The sequence below is a fragment of the Rhopilema esculentum genome, chromosome 7 (assembly GCF_057945365.1).
Source record: "Rhopilema esculentum isolate cy_ngs chromosome 7, ASM5794536v1, whole genome shotgun sequence".
NCBI classification, from domain to species: Eukaryota; Metazoa; Cnidaria; class Scyphozoa; order Rhizostomeae; family Rhizostomatidae; genus Rhopilema; species Rhopilema esculentum.
The window spans coordinates 1,617,293-1,637,423 of NC_142821.1; the positions used below are offsets into that span (position 1 = coordinate 1,617,293).

General features: G+C 36.5%; 1 protein-coding gene and 1 pseudogene across 1 annotated transcript; both read left to right on the forward strand.

The window, feature by feature from the left end:
* Window positions 1–487: 487 nt before the first annotated feature.
* Window positions 488–4,472, forward strand: LOC148959911 (uncharacterized; annotated as a pseudogene).
* Window positions 4,473–5,750: 1,278 nt separating this feature from the next.
* On the forward strand, window positions 5,751–18,071 carry LOC135683033 (uncharacterized). Its single transcript, XM_065198161.2, has 10 exons — window positions 5,751–6,096; window positions 7,806–7,907; window positions 8,223–8,414; window positions 8,835–8,897; window positions 10,446–10,499; window positions 11,545–11,598; window positions 11,755–11,874; window positions 12,751–14,490; window positions 15,421–16,644; window positions 17,345–18,071. The coding sequence occupies exons 1-10, from the start codon at window positions 5,858–5,860 to the stop codon at window positions 17,478–17,480; spliced, it is 3,924 nt and encodes a 1,307-aa protein (XP_065054233.2). The 5' UTR covers window positions 5,751–5,857; the 3' UTR covers window positions 17,481–18,071.
* The last annotated feature ends 2,060 nt before the right edge of the window (window positions 18,072–20,131 follow it).

Consider the following 20,131-nt stretch of genomic DNA (forward strand, 5'->3'; position numbering starts at 1 on the left):
GATTTGATTTGAATATAGAAGAAAGTGGTGTTCTCTTTTCAACGCTCTATCGTTACGACTGGTGAAGGACCCGTTTTTAGGAGCCTGATAAATATCGCACGAAGAGACGTTAGGCCTCATACATGGGCTTGCTGAAGTCAATCAATCAAAATCTTTATTAATGTGTCAAAAAATATTTAGCTTACAAGCTAATTAGGGACACATATGTATAAGTCGTAAAAAGCCATCAACAGGCCCAGAGGCTACAGCGCAACAGCTTCAGGAGCTTTCTGCCACTGTTGCACAACTCTCTACCCACACCGCGAGACACCCAAGTGCCTATAAGCTACCGAATCTACAATTGCCAACGTTTACGGGAGCTGAGGCGCTGGACCGATTTCTCCAGCAAATACAGAATGTTTTGACGTCCTTAGATGTCCCACCCCGTTTATGGCTCACTTGTGTCAAGCAGCAATGTTTTGCGCGAGCCTAAGACATTCTGTGTTTCATGGACGATAAGGTGCACGCCCTACCATTCGATGCAAAATCGCTGCCTTCGCTCACTTGTAGGACAACGAGGGATTCCGAAAGATCAGCAGATTCAGACCCTCCTGTCTCAATATTATTCGGTACAGCAGCACCGAAACGAATCCGTTGCCGATTTCTCCCACCATTTCACGGAAACCTAACATGCTCTAGAAAAATTGATTCCCGGAATCCACCGTCCCAGCCATGGCAATGATACCGAATTGATACATGCGTTTGTCCTAAAACTGCAACCGGACCTTTCCAAGGATATCCTAACCCGAGATTTCCATTTTTACACCCTTGCTACCTTGGTGGAAGCTGCCAAAAGAATCGAAGCCCAATTTCTGCCATCGTACCCGGAAGGACCTAAACTTCAGTCTTGGACGCCAAAGGATGCTATTGCTATGCCTGCAACACATTTTCCTTCGAAGACTGAGCGTCAAGAACCTCGCCGAATTTCAGGTGACCGTGTTTGTATTCAGTTCAATAAATTTTCACGTTCTTACAATGAACGAGCAAACAATCGATGTTCGAAAGGGTTATTACACCATTCTTAGTTTCGTTACTATGTCCTTTGGGAATTGTCATTTTTAATCTGGGTACAAGGGAGGAAGAATTTTGGAGACGAATGGAAAAGGTTTTCTTACCCCACTCACTTAATTCAATAATATTTGCAACCCCAATAAAAAATACTGAAATGTTATTGCTACTCGTGTCATACATCAATAATTTTATTCTATCAGAATCTTGAGTCAGCTATAATGCAATTCAGTGAAATTCTTCTCTGTCTCTTTAAAATCATTATCAATCTATGTAAGATGTTTTGTCGTTTTATCTGAAGGTAAAAAGGTGAAAGAGAGCCGAATTGCAAGAAAAAAAGATGAAGTAAAAGAAAAAGCTGAAGAAGATATATTGGTTCATTTACTAAATAGTTCACGCTCAGTCCTTTTAATGATTTATTACTCAGTCCTTCATATGAGGGTGAGGTTGGTGATCACACCCACTGAAGTAACAGCCTGGTGTATGCTTTCATTTGAAAACAAGTTATGTATCAGTTTATTGATTTCCTGATAGTATTTGTGGTGCAGTCTTTGCACATTTTGTCATTTGTGTCAATCAGTTAAACGTCCAGCCTCTGTCTTTGTACTTCTAATCACTATGCGCCGTATCTACCAGAACTTTTAACAGCTTTTTTGATACATTTTGATTGCCCTAACTGTGGAAACACTCATCATTTGAAAAGTGTTATAGAATGGCTAGATCGAGCTACAGAGAAATTATACAAATGTACTACCGTTTTTGACAAAAATGAACAAAGGCATTTTGAATAATAGACAGATATGATTGAATTACCATAATGGTGTGAAGATAACTAAAAAGAATTTGATGAAAAAAGATCTGTAGACTGAAAACACTTGCAGACAAAGAGTCTTTCTGTATTATCAGCGTATTTTTAAATTATAATGTAAATTTCAGCTAAAGTAAACAATGCATTGCTCGAATTCACAGGAGTAAAACATACCACGAATGAGCAACATAAAGACACAATGACAGCAAGAATAAAATGAGATCTAAACGATACAAGGCAAATTGTTAAATCCATGGATGCAAAAAGTCCCTTTAGTGATGATATTTCCTTGAAATCCACCACAAAAGGTGTCATAGCAGAAAAGGAAGCAAATGTTGACAGAGCAAGATAAATTGGCGAAAAATGTTTAGATGATATGACGGGTAAGGAGGTAGAGCAATATTTTTAAAAAGGCAAACCAAGCAACTGTAATTACAACACCTAATGTGGCAGAAACGGCCAATATTGAAATCCAAGTGGATCCCCAACTCCTTTTCCAAAGGTTCATTGCATTTAAGGATTTTGTTGGACAAGATGTACGTTCAATATTTCAATATGAATTATGCTCAGTTCCAGCTTCTTTATTTGAGGCAAGTGGTTTACCAAGGAAAGCTAACAAGCCAGTAGTCACAGAGGCAGTGGCCAAAACTGGCAATTCCAGTGGTACGAGCCCAGCGGAACCATTCCAATACGTCCTTGATGGAGGGTCTCTTTTGCAACGTTTTGCATGGAAGCGTGGAGATCGATTCGCTTCGATCTTAGATTCATATCTATGTTACGTCACTAAAAGGTACAGAAAAGCAGTTGTTGTCTTCGATGGTTACGAGTCAGGTTCATCTCCGAAAGATACGACACACCGAAGAAGAACAGGGTTATCTGCTGGAATGGAAGTCATCTTCAAGGAAGATATGGTCCTTACTATTAAGAAGGAAATGTTTCTAGCTAACAAAGGAAACAAGCAGCGTTTTAACTATTCGTTGGGCAAAAAGTTAGAAATGGAAGGGTATAAAGTTGTCTACTCATTGGGTGATGCAGATTTCGCCATTGTAAATAAGGCAATAAGCGAATCAGCAGACATTGAAACTATTGTTGTAGGTGAAGATACAGACCTGCTCATTCTTCTTCTTTATCACGCTAAACAGAATCGAGAATCCATCTTTTTTTGTCCACAGCGAAAGAAAAATGCAAAGAAAAATGCAAAGAGTCTGGGATATCAAGCTTTGTCAAGGAGTTCTCGGTTTGGAGACATGGAAGTCTATTTTATTTCTGCATGCATTTCTGGGGTGTGATACAACATCAAGTCTTTTTTGTATAGGCAAGGACCTGGCACTGAAATTGTTTACAAAGAACACACATTTTCCGGAATGTGCAAATGTTTTCAAGGAAGAATCCTCTACCACCAAAGATCTGGTTTCTGTCGCAGATGAAAAAGAATTAGTTGCCATATATAATGGAGAAGAGAATACTTCACTAGATGACCTCCGCTATAATGTTTTTTGCGCAAAGCCTGTTTCTGCAAAATTACAGATCAAACCCGAAGCACTACCACCGAAATCAGCTACAGCAAAATACCACAGCATGTGAGTATACTGGCAGGTGATAAAATGGAAAGGCCATTCGATAGATCCTAACAAATGGGGATGGTAGGTCAAGGATTGTGCAATGTTTCCATGTCTCACGGATCTCCCTTGTGGGCCTGAAGAGATGTTGAAGCAGATTTACTGTAAATGTAATAAAGGGTGTACTAATATGAGATAATGCGTTTAGATGATTCATCATCTAGTGATGAGGAATGAATAACCATATACTTGAAAGCAAATTTGGTAGTAGCAATGTTGATTCCAAGTTTACATTAAAAATCTTTTCTAAACTACCTCCTATCTTTTTGCAAGAAAATAATCATAGCGAGAAAATCTGAGGTTATGACGCCATATTGACGTAATCAGCAACCATTTTTAATATGATTTTTGAATGGTCAGATTAAGATATAGGCTTTCGACGTGCATATGGCATAATCAAAAGAAATTTAATGCTCAAATGCAATCCAAATTCTATATATATAGCGATTTTATATATGCATGGTGTACCACAAGGGCTCAAAGTATGAGGGAATTTAAAGCAAATATCTTGGGGCGATTTTGGGGGGTTTTACAGCTGGGATTTTATGGGACTTTTTTCTGAACAAAGTTTAGCAGATGGAATTTCGATTGCAACTTAGAAAAACTTTGTTAGAATTAGTTCAGGGTCAAATTACAGTTTGATTGGACTATCATCGATTATTTAAAATAAGACTTGCAAAAGATGACTATCAAAAGCTTATACTTTACTTTTAACATTCAAATGAATTCTATCTTGATGGAGATATATTAGGAAAAAAACTTGAGTAACGAGTGAAGAAAATTTGCTTCTATGTTAGCAGGGCGAAAGAAATTTTTCATGGAATTGAAAATTCCATTTTGACAGGTCCACTTAACTTTTGTCACAATTAGCATGGAACCTTGGCTTTGTGTCTGATTCCAGATTATATACATATCACAAAAAAATTATTGCGATCTCACCACAACCGATATCTTTGATAAAGATGCCACACTTGCCAGCCTCTTTTAATCTAGAGGGAGGTATACACATGTCTTGCTAATTAGAATAGTCGTTTCATGACTTAATGCAAAAATTTCATCGTTTTTACTAGAATGACCAGGGCCGATTTTAACCTACTTACTAGAACCTAACCTACTAGAAAGGGAGGGGTTGCCCCTCCAGCCCCAGTGAATTTCCATTGTTTTAAACAATAGGCCATTGTTCTTTACTTATAATAAACAAGTGTTTGCCCCTGAAACTAATTTCCCTTCGAATAGGCTATGAGAACGACTGCTCTTTCTCAGCTTCGTATCTTTTTTGTTGCAGTAATCAAGTATCTAAATTAAAAAAAGTTTCATCATCAAGTGTATAATAATGTCGATAATATGAAAGGCCTACAAACAGTGATGTAATGCTATCAAAATAACAAGGGGGGCCTTGCATAAATTGTTGCAAAAAACGATAGCAAAAGTAGAAATTTGCCAGTTTTTGCAATCAATAAGGAAGGCCCAGCCCCCTGAGCCCTCTAGCTCTACACCCCTGCCTGCGAAGCCGGGGGGAAGAATCTCCATATATCTGCAGAGCAAAATAACTTTTTAGGAAAAAGTATTAAAAGCACTATATTGCCGAAAAAAATTAAGATCAGATTTTACAAAATAATATCCCCACAGTACAAATTGGCTTAATCTTTTATAGTTTGATATTTTGGCACCTCCATTTTCAAACACGTTTTGATGGCTTTGGAATATATTTTATGCTCGAGAAAGACGCGCACCTAAGCCCCCCCTCCCCCTAACTCGACTGCTCTTAAGTAGTGAAAAATGTGCGCAAATACAGGCCACACCAAACCATGAAAGTGATTCAATTTTCCAATAAAATATTATTCTACTCGTCGATGTTATTACAAATTAAAGGTGATTGTCAAGTAAAGATTGTTCAACATCATGTATTTTTCGATAACCTGGACGATACCAGCTGATCGTAAAGGAAATCGCCAAAACAGAAAAGCAGTTGAGGTGGAGGAAACGGATTCTTGAGATGGTACAGAGAGAAATTGCGCTGATAGTTTTCAAATGACAATTTTCTGATGAAAGAAATTTATAGAGTAAAAAAAGCTACATTGTTTAAAGCTACGGCAAAATTAAGCAGCTTATAATTAAGGCTATTTCTTTATTTTGTACGCGGTTTATTGTAGCATAAAAAGCATAATATTATTCTTTCCTCAAAATTTTCTGACGAGGTGGCCTCGTATTCGTTGGCAATCTCAATCTTTTCAAGAAGACTGGTATCTAGTTACAGCGACATGCGCAACATCCACGATCAACTTGCTTCGAAGTAGTCTGCCGTGTATGATGAGAAAATAACGCAAGTGTTTGATTGAAAAAGACACGTTCCCCGAGGTTACCAGTTTACAGGGGTAACGATATGTATAATAATATTGGACTGCAGACTCCAAGAGGCTCTGGAACCAATGGATATGTAACGAAAAATTTGTCATTCCTTCAGGCGCGCAAGGAGAAACAAGATTACCTGAAGGAACAAGATGTCAAAAGACACGAGCAAAGTTTGATGAAGAAACCGAATAAAGACATCCTTGAACATGAAAGGAAGCGGGAAATAGAACTCAAATGTTTAGAGCTACAAGATATGATGGAAGGGCAAGGGTACGCGAAAAATAAATCCTTGTGGTTAGAATTGCTTAAAGTTTAAGAAACCGTGTGTGTCGTAAGCTTCTATTCAAAGTTATTCTTTAAATTAGGCATTACTTGATATTTATCTTAACGACGGCAAAGTTAAGGTATGGCAGATGGAAAAAGTTTTGACATCTGTAATTAAAACAAAGGATTGTAATCCTTGATATGATAAAGAGCGGAAATAACTTTTGCTCAGAAAATAACTTTAAAGGGGTAGGTTTAGGAAGAATATGTTTGCAAAAATGAACCAGGGTCAAAAGTATTCTGGTAATTATACTCAAATTTATGTCATCTTATATCAAGGATTGCATTGCAGGCCTGGCCATTGAGGAGAGCCAAAGCTCTTGCTTCCCTCCAGGCTCTCCTCAAACGCTGGAGGGGAGCTAGAGGTAGCTCTCCCAAATTGTTCTAAAAAGCAAATTTGCCCTCTTTGAAATCAATTTTTCCTTTGTTTCTATTTATATAGCTCTCCTGAATACTACTAGGAGAGCTGTTCACTGCTCCCATATTAAAAGTCTTATGGCCAGGCCTGGCATTGCTTTAAAATGATTCTATATTACCTGAAAATTCTAGGCTGCAAGGAATTTTTAAAGGGCCACATGCCCAGGCGTTACCCTAGTAATGCAAGAAGTGCTGCTGCTTATTTATAAGGGAAGAAAGACTTTCACTGTAAGCCCATTTCTGAATTTTTAGCTTCCATCTGTTTAAATGATAAACTGTATTGCATATTTCCAGTGAATTGCAATGGAATTAGATGTCATGTCAACACTTGTTTTATCAACTCTGCCAGGCCTTTTTAGTTCTCAATGGCAATTACCATTGCCTGTTACCAAATTATTGAAACAGGCGTTTGACTGCCTTGACAAAACACTTCTCTCACCCACAAGAAAAAGGAAGAGCATTCAGGGAAAAGTGTGTGACATATCTCAATATCGTTATTGTCACTTTTGTTCAATTCACTTTCTAAATAGCAATCAACATTTTTTAAAAGGCAAGTGAAGGCTTAAAATGCTTTAGAATGCTTAAAAAATAACTTCAGAGTATCAAGAAGGCAACTGTAAAGTCTGCTATTAAAACAAAGATTTAGAGACTACAAAAATAGGTAATTAACAGGGGTGCAGCTAGCTGGGGAATGTAGGGGGTGTTTGACAGCCTCCCCTAAATTCTTCCTAAAAGAGTTGATGATTCTTCAGTTGGTGCACAAAACCTTCTGTTTGTCAGTTAAATCCAATAGGTAGGTAAATAGCACCTAAAGTGAAAAGTCAAATGACTGCCATAGAGGGGCCTCCAAGTAAGAGAATTTTTCTTGAAGCTCCAAAAGGGTCAGAAATATATATAGATTATGTAGTCAAAAGGCTGAGGGAGAGAATTTTTACAACTGAGTCAGAATCTAACTACAATTCATACTCTGAAGAAGAACTTTGAAAAAGCCAATGTCTAGACAGTGGTTTTGATTCCTATCAAGTTTTTTTCTTCATGTTTTTATTTAGCTGGTCAAACTCACCCGGTTAAAGCCAATTTAACAATTTGAACAACCTAATTCCTTTGGAAAGCTAAGATTACTATATGGTGACTTTATTTTTAGTTTAATCTACTCTAGCCTCATTGTGATTTCCATTATTTCCATTTTGTTTACATATTTTATTCAGCTTGATCTCAATGACAGCATTTTTTAATAGGTACAATGATGATGAAGTTCAAGTCAAAGTGGATGAGTTTAGAAAAATGCTGCTTGAAAAGCAAGGTCTTGAAAAAGAGAAAAGGAAGTCCATACCTATTGGGTATTTTTTTAAGTTTTATATATATATATACTTGTTTGTTTGGTCAAATGACTTAAGTTCATTTGATAACTGAATTGGTACATTGAAGTGTTTCCAAAAAACATCAGTCCATCAATTTGTACTTCTCATTAAGGATAACATTCAAATCATAGCCTTTTATTGAATATATTTATATAGATAAAATAAGAATACACTTGATATAAGAACTTCATTTATTATATATTCATAAAAAAGGGTTTGAACTAAGAACTTATGCGAAAAAATTTTCATTGGGATGTGGCAGCCTTTGATAAAAAAATTCAATTAAATTTTCAGAGCACCAGCTGGGAGTCACCAATTTGCAGAGGCTAATGAGATGAAAAATGAAAGAGTCAGAGAAGCATTTGGGATCAAGCAAGGTTATACAGAGGGAAGCTCTTTTAGTGCTGAATATCAAGATTCTAAAAGAGAGTCAGAGAAAGCTGAAAAAGAAGCAAAGCAGAAAGAATACGAGAAGTCAATTAGAAGGTCTGAGCTGTTAATTGTTGTTGTTTTAAAGAAGGATTTTTCCATATGCTGATATGTGCATGTTATATATATCATTGATTTAAAAAAAAAATTGAAGAAGAATGGTACTGAGAAAGGTTTCTAAAGGCCATTGTGAGAATGGTGAAATTTATTTCTGTCAAAAGAATCTTGGCACTTGCAAAACGTTTTTTTGCATAGAGCTACAGAGTCTTAGGAAGTAATTTTATTTTTGTAAGCCTTAACCCTATTACAAAGGAACTTTAAAAAATGGATCTTAAATATTTCTAGTTCATGTCAGTTGGATAAATGATTATTTGTATAGACACAAACATAACAGTAGTATATAGTTTGATCGTCTACAAGTAAGCATTAAATCTCATGTTAACATAGTAATGAAATTGGAAGATGCTGGTTTTTTAGAGAGGAAAAGGAAGAAAAGCGAAGAAGAAGAAAACGAAGAAGATCATCAAGTTCAGATGACAGGTACAGTTTCACAATATATATCTGATGATTTAAACCTAGAAATATTGTATGTGATTCAGTTGCATTGACACACTAGGGTGAATCATTGCTTTGCTATTTGTCAGTAACCATAATGTTAAGAGTTTTGCAGTTATCATATTACTACCATTCACAGTTATCAATATGTTATATCTCCTTACAAAGACTTTTAAATGTTAAAACTTCTTAAGAATTTTTTAGGCCTGTCTTGATTTCTCTGTATCAGCTGTTGAACATATCTTTGTTGCATCATTCTATATCAGTAACTAGAACTTACCCTGTCTTATTTTAAAACTTAACATGCCTTTGTAGAAAAAATACAAAATGTGCATATATATATTTGTTATTTTCTCAAAATTATCTTTTGGGACAAAGTGAGATATCATATACTATGGAAAGCCTTGAACTGCTAGTCATGGGAATTAATAGCCCATTTTGAAGCTTTTTGTGCCCTGCGTGGTGAATCTTTTTGTTTGTTTATGATGACGATGGCCCATATATATTATCCAGAACAGTAACCTATTTATTCATATACATCTTTCACATTGCTACCATTGATCATATTCTTTAAAGTATTTATAGATACTTTTATTTATAAGATCATGTGAAAAGTTTGATGTTGGTTGTAATGTTTATGTTATTATTAGATTCATGATTGTATAATTATATATTTATTCTTCACTGTTTTTGAATATTTCTGCATTGAGCTGAATAAATAATTATCGCATTGAATTTGATGTGCAACAGTGAAATAAACACCTTTTCTAAGAGGTATACATTTTGAATGATCACCCACAATTTAATTGCTGCGTTCTCATTTTTAAAAATGAAATGAACTGACCTGATATCAAATGCAATCCAGTCACCCAGCAAAGTGTAGATAATGGAAGAAGAACATAGATTGAATGCAAACCTTTGTTTGTTGTGCCGTACTTTAGATCCGTTTGTAAGTGATGAGAGATAATGCCATGGTTTTTAGGTATATACTTAAAAAGTAGCTATTTTTAGAATTGTAAATCCTATTGCAACTTCTTATATGCTTATAAGTTCATTAAAAAGAACTAATGCTGGTATTGATTAAGCATTTTAATGATATGAAATAAATGGATACTGTTTTGGATAATATATTAGGGTTGCTAAAGATAGTAATGACAGAAAGGTTGTAGAGAGTGTCCAGGTATTAAACTGAGTTTCTCTGAGAAAAATTAATATTCTATTTTACAGCCTTCCATTTTGGATAAGTCAATATCTCACTTTGTTCCAGTCTTTTGTTTTTGCTTGGTGTCTCAAGGTAAGAGTAATATATAGTTTAATTTGGCACCTGTGAAAGTAAATTTTGATTATCACAAAACTTTTTTAAATAGCATCTTAATGATCAGTACTGAAATTTCATTAGTTATCTGGTTTTCAGTTTTTGTAATTGTTTTTTTTAACAGATATTGTTGGAAACTTCAGTAATAAGATGCAACAACTAGTTTATTATAGTTGCCTTTTTTGCTAATCATGTTAAAATATTTGTTTCTTATTTAGTGAGGTTGAAGAAAAGGGCAAAGAAGATGTTCAAAGAGAGAGCAAAGAGTCCAGGTAATTTATTGATTCAGGCTAAAGTAATGAAAATATAACTTTGACCTGATGGCTAAAAAGGATTAGAATTGATAATTACCCAGCTAGGCTACATAACGCTGATGAAAATCTAATGAGGCCTGTTCAGAATATTTCCAAATTTCCTTCAGAATCTCAGTGCTTCTTTGAAGAGGTAAAAAATTCTGACAATGTCCAAATAGCTTTGTTTATTAAATGAAATTGTCAAAAAAGTTTCATATTGAATAGATAACTTATGCTTTTGCTCTTCAAAATGATCTAAGGTCAGACTTTAAATTAGATTATGCAAAGGCGTTCTCAAGTCCACCACGGTTGACCACACAGGTTTAGAAAACTGCCTTTTCATTGCTATACTGTTCTCAAGTAGTTATGGATGTATTATTGTTTTAAAATAAACCCTAGCTTTTTTTATCCTGTCTACATTTCCACTGGTGACTGATTTTGGTTCACTGCCCCTAGAAATCAAGAATAGTGTAAGACCAACCAAAGCAATATGACTTTTTTTTAATTGAAGAAAATGATTTATCAGTTCAACATTTCCTTTTTTTATTTAATGAGCGATAAAATTTTATGTTTTTTTTTTAAATTTAGACCCAATAACATAAAAGACAGATTTTAAAATTCTTGTCAATGTCCAAAATCTGTTAAATGTGTTGCAAGTAAGATAGGACCACAAGAGCATAGAGTCTTTCCTCATCAAGTCAATCTAATTTGGTCTTGATGCCAAATCTTAGACCAGGCAAAAACAACAATAATCCATCAACAAATATCAAGACTAGCCAGTACAAAACTAGGTTTTGTGTAAACAAAGTAAAAAAATAATGCTTGTTTACTATGTGTTATACATTTCTATGTATTAAACATCTAGTATGTCTTTAGTAGTAAAACTCACGCTCTTTATCTTTATAATTATCTTTTTTAATATTGATGCAGCAAAAGTTTAGGATCAGTAAGGAATGCTCTTATTTCACACTGAAAATTAACTACATTTTCAAGCTTACTCTAATACCTATTGTTCTTCTCCTAGTGGTGATGAAAAAGACCAGGGAGATAACAGAAGACGGTCAAGAGATAAGGACAGGTTTGTTCTAAGCTGATTCCATGTTAGCAAAACTGATCAAATTTTTCTTTTCAGATTGCAGCCAAGAATTTGCACCAATGAATCTTTTCAAGAAAAGGATGGCTTATCCCTAATTATAGCTCAGTGTGAATTATTCAGTTACTTTTTACTTTTCAGACGAAGTTCAAGAGAGCAGTCTTCTAGAAAAGAGTCAAAGAGTAATGGCGAGAATCAGAAGCTAGTTGATGATTATGCTTCATCTGAGTCAGATAATGAAAAGGAACAGGGTAGGAGAAGGTAATTATTGAGCGCTTCTAATGGTAGTGTCAAACCTTAATGCCTTAAGAGAAGCTTTCAATATCTAGGGTGCTAGATTTTACTCTTCGATCCCGAATAGACGTCCCCCAACTTTTTTTTTCTGATAAAATTTTTTACTAGCTATTATTTTGTTTATTATCTCCCAGGAAAACCTGAGGAAGAAATCATTTACATTACATTATCGTTGCGCTTGACACATATATACTTTTGAAAACTTTTGCAATACATTCGGTTTTATTAAAGGCAACAATGCCCATGCCCCCGCTAATTCCAACCCCTCCTGCTTTCTTTGACATTAGCAGGGGGCTTGGATGAATTTTCCAGCCCCCTGCTAATTAGGCCCCCATCTATTTTGGACCGAGTGAAAAGGGGTGGCTTTTAATGTTAAATTGTCTGCAGACCCTTGTTCTCTCATTTGAACCCCCGTGTCATTTTTGTGCTTTTAGTGGTAATTTCGATGAATTTGCAGGTATTTTGCCTCCACTTTATTCAATAGATTAACATTTATAATACCATATTTCTTTAATATAGAAAGAGTTATTTTATTCTTTTTTGTGTGATATGCTTGGAACAAAAAATGTTTTAACATCATTAAAAAATGGTTTCCTTACTATTTGTTTTAACATCAATTTTCTGGTTGTCAAAATTTTGAATTTCAGCTTGGCTTTTGTTATTGCTCTTTCACTTAACAACCAAGACTTACTTTTTTCCATTTAAAGGGAAGAATTTTGTATTGGAATTACTGTTTTTACAGTCAGTATGACGTATTGTGATTTGTTTATAAATTGCTTTTTTCGCTTAGGTTTCTGTTTATAATTTTGTGATTTTTTATGATTTTGAAATTTCTTTTTGCAGCCAAGCACTGGATGCTATTGACAATGAGCTGAAGGAGCTTCGCAGCCGCTCCAGTCGCGGAAAGAATCGGGAAGAAAAAGAGACTGTAGCTGAGAGAGAGTCTGATCGCAGGCATGGGCGTGATCGCCGTTCCCGTGACAGGCGAGTAAGTTCTGAAGATGAGGATGATGGTCGTAGAGGTAGAAAAAGCAGGTCTGAATCGCGGGAAAAGCGGAATAGAAGTCCAGGACGGGAAAGACGGAACTCCAGGTATGACAGGAATGAAAGGAAGAGATCCAGGGATCGTGAAAGAGATGGAAGGAGTCGCCATGAAGTTGAAAGGCGGAGGGAAGAGTCCCCTGATAGTTCGGGTTCAGAAGAGAGAGGTAGGCGTGGTAGAGAAGATAGGCGTTCAAGAAAGAGAGGAGGTTCTGAAGACAACCATGCTCGCAACAGGCAAGAACTGCAGGACGGTGAGCATCACATGCCTAAACATGAACGTGAAAGTCATCGTCGGGATGCCGAGGAAGATCGTTATGACAGACGGAGGTCGGAGGAGGTCTCTAGAAGGAGGGAGAGACGTTCAGAGGAAGGTGGTAGAAGGCAGCGTGATGAGAGGGATGTCAAACGAAGAAGTCCTGCAAGAGACGATGAAGGAGGTAGGATCAGAGAAAAAGAAGATCAGCGCCGTAGGAGTAAGAAGAGTAGAGCAGATAGAAGAAGATCTAGTGAAGAAGATGGCTCAAGCTCCGAAGATAGCGAAGACGAGAGGAAAAGAAGAAAAGAAAGAAGATCAAGGCAAGAAAGACGGGAAGATGAGGACGCAATACAACAGGTGGGAAAGCAAGCTGAAAGTGATAAAGAGCCAGGGGAAATTACAGAAGAGAGCAGTGAAAATGATTCAAGAAATGATCGGGAAAGAAGATCAAGAAAGGAACGCCAAAGGGAGTCTCGAGGGTCTAATGAAAGGCCAAAGGAAATGACAAAGGAAAGGCAAGAGAATCAGCACAGTGCTAAGAAAGACTCGAAGGAAGAGCGTCGAAGGAGTGACAAGAGAGAGAGAAAAAGGTCAGTTTCCATTGAAGAAGAAGAAAGGAAATACAAAAGCAAGTACGATGCTAGTAAGGAAGACGAACATCATAGACCCGATGCTGATAAAGTTGAGGTTGAGATGTTTGATCGTCAGGGAGAGCTTAGCAACAAAGAAAGAAGATCAGTGTCACGTGAAGGTGATCAGATCCAGCGGGAGGCAAGGAGTGCTGTGGAGGGGGAAAGGAGGAAGGGTTCCTCTTTTGGGGAAAAGGATGAAACTGCAGATATCATTGAAGAGGAAGACATGGATATCGATGAAGATTCTGAAAAAGAAACAGAGAAAGTTGACTCTGAAAAGAAAGTAGATTCAATATCCGAAATGGATGAAGAGAAGTCAAAAGGCCGAACAAAGGATGCTGATTTATCAAATGTGAACCGCGGGTTTGGCAAGGAAGATAGAACATCATTTTCAGTGGAACGAAGCAGAGATTCTTTAGAAAGAAGAAGTGATGCAAGGCAGTCGTCTACTGAAAAGGTATCTAGAACAGAGAAAGAAAGAGAAAGGCGGCAAGAAGAAAAACCACAGCCAAAGCGAAGAAGTGAGAACCAGAGATACAAGGAAGACAAAGGTGATGACAAGGGGCAAAAGGAAATTAAAGGAAGACAAAGTGCAGAGGAAAGTAGTAATCAAGATTCATCATCTTCAGATGAAGAGGACAAGACGAAGAGGTAGGAAGATTTAAGAATGGAATGGCCATACATTTAAGTGTATGGCGTAACTAGATAAGTACTATAAATATACTAGATTGCGTGCGGTACAATATAATGCTAAAATAACGATAGATGTAAGTAAATTGTACCAGGAATAAGAAATTGATTAAATGAATAACGAATTTGGAGCATAGACTGTTATCAGTAAGGTTATTGGTTATCGTTATCGGTATCCGTTATTGATGATCGCTTATGCTCGAAGCATCGTTATTCATTTAATCAATTTTTTTCCTGGTAAAATTTACTTACATTCATCGTTATTCAAGTACGATCAATGATGATAGATGACGTCATTGTTCTTCTCTTTTCTTCTCTGTTCTGTTCTATGGTATTTAATATGAATTAAGAGGTAACATTTGGGTGATACTTTAATGTCGCTAGATAACACATTCTTCTAGTCATTTAAGTCCCGAGTAAGCTATCTTTCTAGAAAATATTTTTTAACTAAGGAATATTTTATTTAGTATTAGACCTTATACAAATCTTGGGTAAATTACAGGATTTGTCTGTCTAATGGCAACTGTTATTCTTTTACCCGCTGAAGTTAGCCTCGACCTCTTACTAAACATTTTGACCTCTTCTCTTCAACCCAGTGATTGACTTATCTTTCAGATTTATTGGATCTTTGAATCTCATAAAAACTTGAATGAACCTTTTATCAAGCTGTCGTTAGATCTACATAGCGCAAATGTCGTCCAGTAAGATTGTGTGATCAGGTGGTAGTTGACAAGAAATTTCTAGTCTGCTGCTACCAAGGAATTTGTTTATTTCAAATTTAAGGCGAGGTCTTCAAGTCATCCCTTCAACAATATATGTCAGCCGTTTTAAAAATGGTTTCTTCTACGTATTCACAGAAACAAAGGCATAACAGCGTTAATTCTTTTTCAGCAAAAGACAGACAGCACGTGAGGCAAAAACCAGTTCTCAAGTGCGTAGAAGCAGGGCTGCCAAGCCAGAGGAGTCAAGCAGCTCTTCTTCTGGGTCTTCAGATTCAAGCTCAGAATCAGAGGATGAAAACGAGCAGGAGAAGAGAGTCTCGAAAGATAGAAAAAGTAAAGAAGCTGCTGACGAACGACGTACTCCAAAGGAACGGGAAGATAAAGGATCCAGAAGGAAAGTTAAAGAGGTATCAAGAAGGCAGCTGTCAGCTTCAGCTCAAAAGGGGAAAATATCAAAAGAGAAGGAGAGCAGTAGCAGCTCTTCATCGGAGTCAGAGAGCGAAGAGGAAAGCCCTCAGAAGACAAGCAAAAGTACCAAGAAAATGGATAAGAAGGAAAGAACTAGCAGTGAGAGCAATTCATCGAGTTCTGAATCGGAGTCAGATCGAGGTAAGAAGGGTCGTAAAGAAGATGCCGAAAGGAAAACGAAGCCCAAGGAAAAGGCCCCTCGTCAGAAGGACGAGCCGCCAAGTAAAAGAGCAAGAAAAGATGTAGGGCACAATGAAGGTCGTGTTTCAGAAAAGGTTGTCGATGTGGGTATAAAAGCAACTGCGAAAGGAAAAGAGGAAGTGGCTGTGGTTTCTGAGAAAAGAAAGACTTCTGAGAAAAGGAGGGATTCACTGAAAAAGGAAAGTTCAGAAAAAAGGAAGAGTTCTAGCAAACAGAAACAAGGAGAAGTTGATAAGAGAAGAGAAAAAGAAAAGCTGCGAAAACAGAAGAAGGTTAAAGAAAGTTCTTCTTCAAGCAGCAGCGAATCAGAAAGTGAATCTGAGAGCAGTTCGGAGGAAGAGAAATCGTCTGATTCTTCAGAAGAAGAGTTGTCGAAGAAAAAGAAGAGTAAAAAGGCTACGAAAGCAGCAACAAAAGAGAAATCCAAGCCGAAGGCAAATAAAGATTCAAGCTCAAGTTCAGAGAGCTCTTCGTCCTCTGAGGAAGAAGAAAGTGCTGACGAGAAAAAGAAGAAAAGAAAGAAGAAAACTTCAAAGTCAGAGAAAGAAAGAAGTAAAAAGAAGTCAAAGGAAGTGTCAAGCTCAAGCTCCAGCTCGGAGAGTTCAGACGATGATTCAAGCTCAGAAGATGACAGGCGGAAAAAGACGAAAAAATCGAGGAAGAAAATCGATACAAAGAGGAAAAAAGACAAGAAAAGCAAGAAAACTGATAAAAAGTCTCGAAGGTAAGACTTAACGAATAGATAGATAATTAGCTTGTTTCTTCCAATCTGGCTTGAACAGTTGAAAATACACTATGATAACCGTGTTTAAGTTGGTACTCCCTGGTTTTACAAATAGTATTAGCAATTATAACACGTATATCATGTTGCTGCTTATCATTATATTTACTTCTAGATGTTACGCTGCTTCCTTTAATTGTAAAATTTTTGAATTAGATGATTCTGACAGCAGTGTAGTATAAACAAACATTTGGCTTGTTTTTGCTCACTAAAACTAATTTTGTAAAGCAAACGTTGTCATATGATTGTTACCTGGCTTTTAAAGCCTTCCTAAAACCAACTACAACAATAATTCTGCATTGTACTTGGGTCCTTTTTGCTTCGACAATCTTCCATGTTTAATAACGATCAGTTGTGGAAACATGCACATAGACGTCGATCGATTTGAGCCAGCATCGTTAAACTCTCTCACATTATTGAAGTTTCCTATTGGTATTTCAGGGTACCAGATTTCTTTTCCTGAGAACTTTCAATTTATTTTCTGTTAGATAATTTTACTTCGTAAGTTGTTGTTTTGTCAAATTCATGACTTTGTTTTTAGGACAGGTTACAAGGGCTCGTGTTTGTTGAACGAAACGTTTCACGCTCTTCCCTTCCATAAAACGAATCTATTTTAAACTAGAATTTTCTCTCCTTGCTCCAGACGAAAGCACAAAAAGAAGCAAGAGTCAAGCAGCTCTTCTGATTCTTCATCGTCGTCATCATCTTCTTCAGAATCTTCATCCGGGTCAAGCAGCAGCTCCAGTGAGTCAGAGCCAAAAAGGAAGAAAAGACGTTGACACGGACGAGAGACGCTAAAAATTAATTTTGCTGTTGTGTAAAGGGGTCATTGTAGAGAAAATAAACATGTCTTCAATGCCAAGCAGCTTATTTACATTATTTTATAAGCTTTCATATTTTATCAGCTTGCTTTAAAGAACTTCTCCCCGTAGTCACACAATGGATTTCTTTTGTATAGCACTGACAGCAGTTTGAAGTACTTATTGAGTACTTTGATCCCATGAAACTGGTGTACGGTTGCTTAAGATACGATTTCATCCATCTGATATTTCGAGGGTTATGATTGATTAATTTTTAACGATGCTAATTATGATTGATTTTTTTACTGTCTAGATGAGTCCTAAATTTTTCATCCCAATGATAGCAAAGAACACTTGATTATTAAGTTGAGACCCCTATTTACTAAGCTAATTTCGCATCCAACATTAACAGCTTGTTATTACTAACACAATCATCTGCTCTTCCTTTGACGTCATAGAAAACAATTTTCTTTGATTTCTTAAGTTCCTTGCACAGCTATTTTAATGATTTATAGTTTTGTAAACAAGCTTGTTTTCATTTCTAGAATCAGGTGTTGGTTGGATGCCTCATTTCTCATCTTTTATTTGATTCTTTTCTTAGTAATAGTTAAATAAAATCATGCTTTGGCAATATCATTTCTTGGTTAATGCAATCAAATTTCTTGAAAGGCGAAAAATAGATACTCAATTTATCAAAGTGAAATTTCAGACAAAATTGAAGCGTTTTAAAGATTGCAAGCAAACAACTGCAAGAAATGTTCTGAACTTTTAATCTAATCTAGAGGGCGTGGTCGCAAAAAATTTTCTCAGGACCCTCGTCTGTACCTCTACTGAATGGCTTACAATTTTCCCTCGTTTTAAGGTTTATATAGAAATGTCTTTCATGTTTTTTAGAAATTTCCGATAAAATAAAAGTTAAGCGCCTCGAGCCTTTTTGCAGATTTTACTCCAAGAATTATGGACTTAGTTTGAAACTTATGCATACTGCTTATTATTTTTAGATGTTTGCTTACAACTTTTGAAAATCAGTTTTTACACGTAACACTTCCTCGCCTTACACGATTCAGAATATAAATGTTATAGGAATTGTGAAGGAAATAGACCGTTGTAGAATGGGGTTCAGCCACAAAAAAGCTACATATGAAGATTATCTTGTTAGATTAGCCAACCATTGCCACGTTAAAGAGCCATAGATTTTCCAAACGCATTTACAAAATGGGGCTTTTCCCAAATTCTAAAGGGTGTGGTCAACAAACGTTTTCCCGGGGGTAGATCCCCAGACCTCGGACCTTATACTTTTAAGAACCAATAGGTTTTCTTTCAACAGAGTGCTCCCGAGAAGAATGTGCAACTTTACGCTTTCCTTAAAAAACCCTGGCTGGGGCCAGGGCCGTAAATAGGCCCATAGATTTGGTGGGAGGGATGAGAAGGGCTTCCGCCCTGCAAGACTAAGGGGTGCCCTCCAGATCTCGAAGCAAAAGTTGGTCTATAGATTACTAGTGAAAGCTTTACCAATGTAAATTTGTCTTTACCAAGGTCAAAATTCTAAAAAATAAAAACAAAATTGAAACTTAATTGCCTATGAAAGATCAGTTTTTCTTCATGAGCGTAAATTAATTGTCAATTTTGATTTTCCTTTGTAAAAAAGCTTTGCATCTCATGGGATATGATTTCGGCTACATGATAGAGGCGGGGGCGGGAGCAAAATTGAGCCTGGGGGTGAAGACTCAAGTTTAGTGAGGTAGGAGGACCCACCATGGTTAGGTCCGGCAGGAAAGAAAGTTTTTGAAATTATCCTTTGTAGAAGGGCTAAAAAGCATCTCCCAGACTATAATCTAGCAAAATATTAAACTGCTTAGGAAAAACAATTTGACGGTTCACGGAAAAAACTGATATTGTCTATTGGGGAAAATTGGGGAGGGGAGGTTTCATGCTGAGAATATAGTGATAGACGTTTGGGTAAAAAAGAAACGGTGACCTTTTGTTTCAGATTGCACATCGATGTGAATGACAGGGGAAGATGTTGTATTGACTGAGAGAATTTTATTTCCTGAATAGAAATGTGCACTTTTATGTCTCGAGAAGACCATGTTTACACATCCAAAGTGAAGACATTGCATTGGTACAGAAAGTGATTTACTGAATTAATGAAAATAAAAGAAAAAAGATAGAAACACACGTGAATAAGTTAGTAATTCGATCAAACAATATATATTCTCTTTTTATTTCATACACTGTTTTAAAAATTAATAGAAAAAACGGTTAAAAAATTCTTATCTGGACCAAAGTGGGGTTCTTCAGCCCAAAGCCCCCTCCCCCCAGTGGCGCCATGCCTATCATGAGAATAATCTACAACTTAAGTTAACTTGTATGGGCTCAAACTTGCCCTCATAAACATCTGCATCACCATTGCATTCATTTGCTATAACAGTTCGGTAAGAAATGTATTTGAAATGTTGAAATGTAATACATATCTGCTAATAACTGAGCTTTTCCTGACATACCTGTAAAACCTCTTAAAATGGGGGTTTTACAAACGTGAGTTCTTTGTAGGCAGAAATTCTCAAAAATACGGCAACGGCAGATAAGATGAAAATTCTTCTTTTTATGGCAATGATACGACTAACGGC

Bases quoted from the DNA above. Each gene is read 5' to 3' on its own strand.
- LOC135683033 (XM_065198161.2), top strand. From the start codon at position 5,858: ATGTATAATAATATTGGACTGCAGACTCCAAGAGGCTCTGGAACCAAT. The intron at 10,500-11,544 runs GTAATTTATTGA...TTCTTCTCCTAG, and splicing joins AGAGAGAGCAAAGAGTCCAG to TGGTGATGAAAAAGACCAGG. The intron at 16,645-17,344 runs GTAAGACTTAAC...TCCTTGCTCCAG, and splicing joins ACTGATAAAAAGTCTCGAAG to ACGAAAGCACAAAAAGAAGC.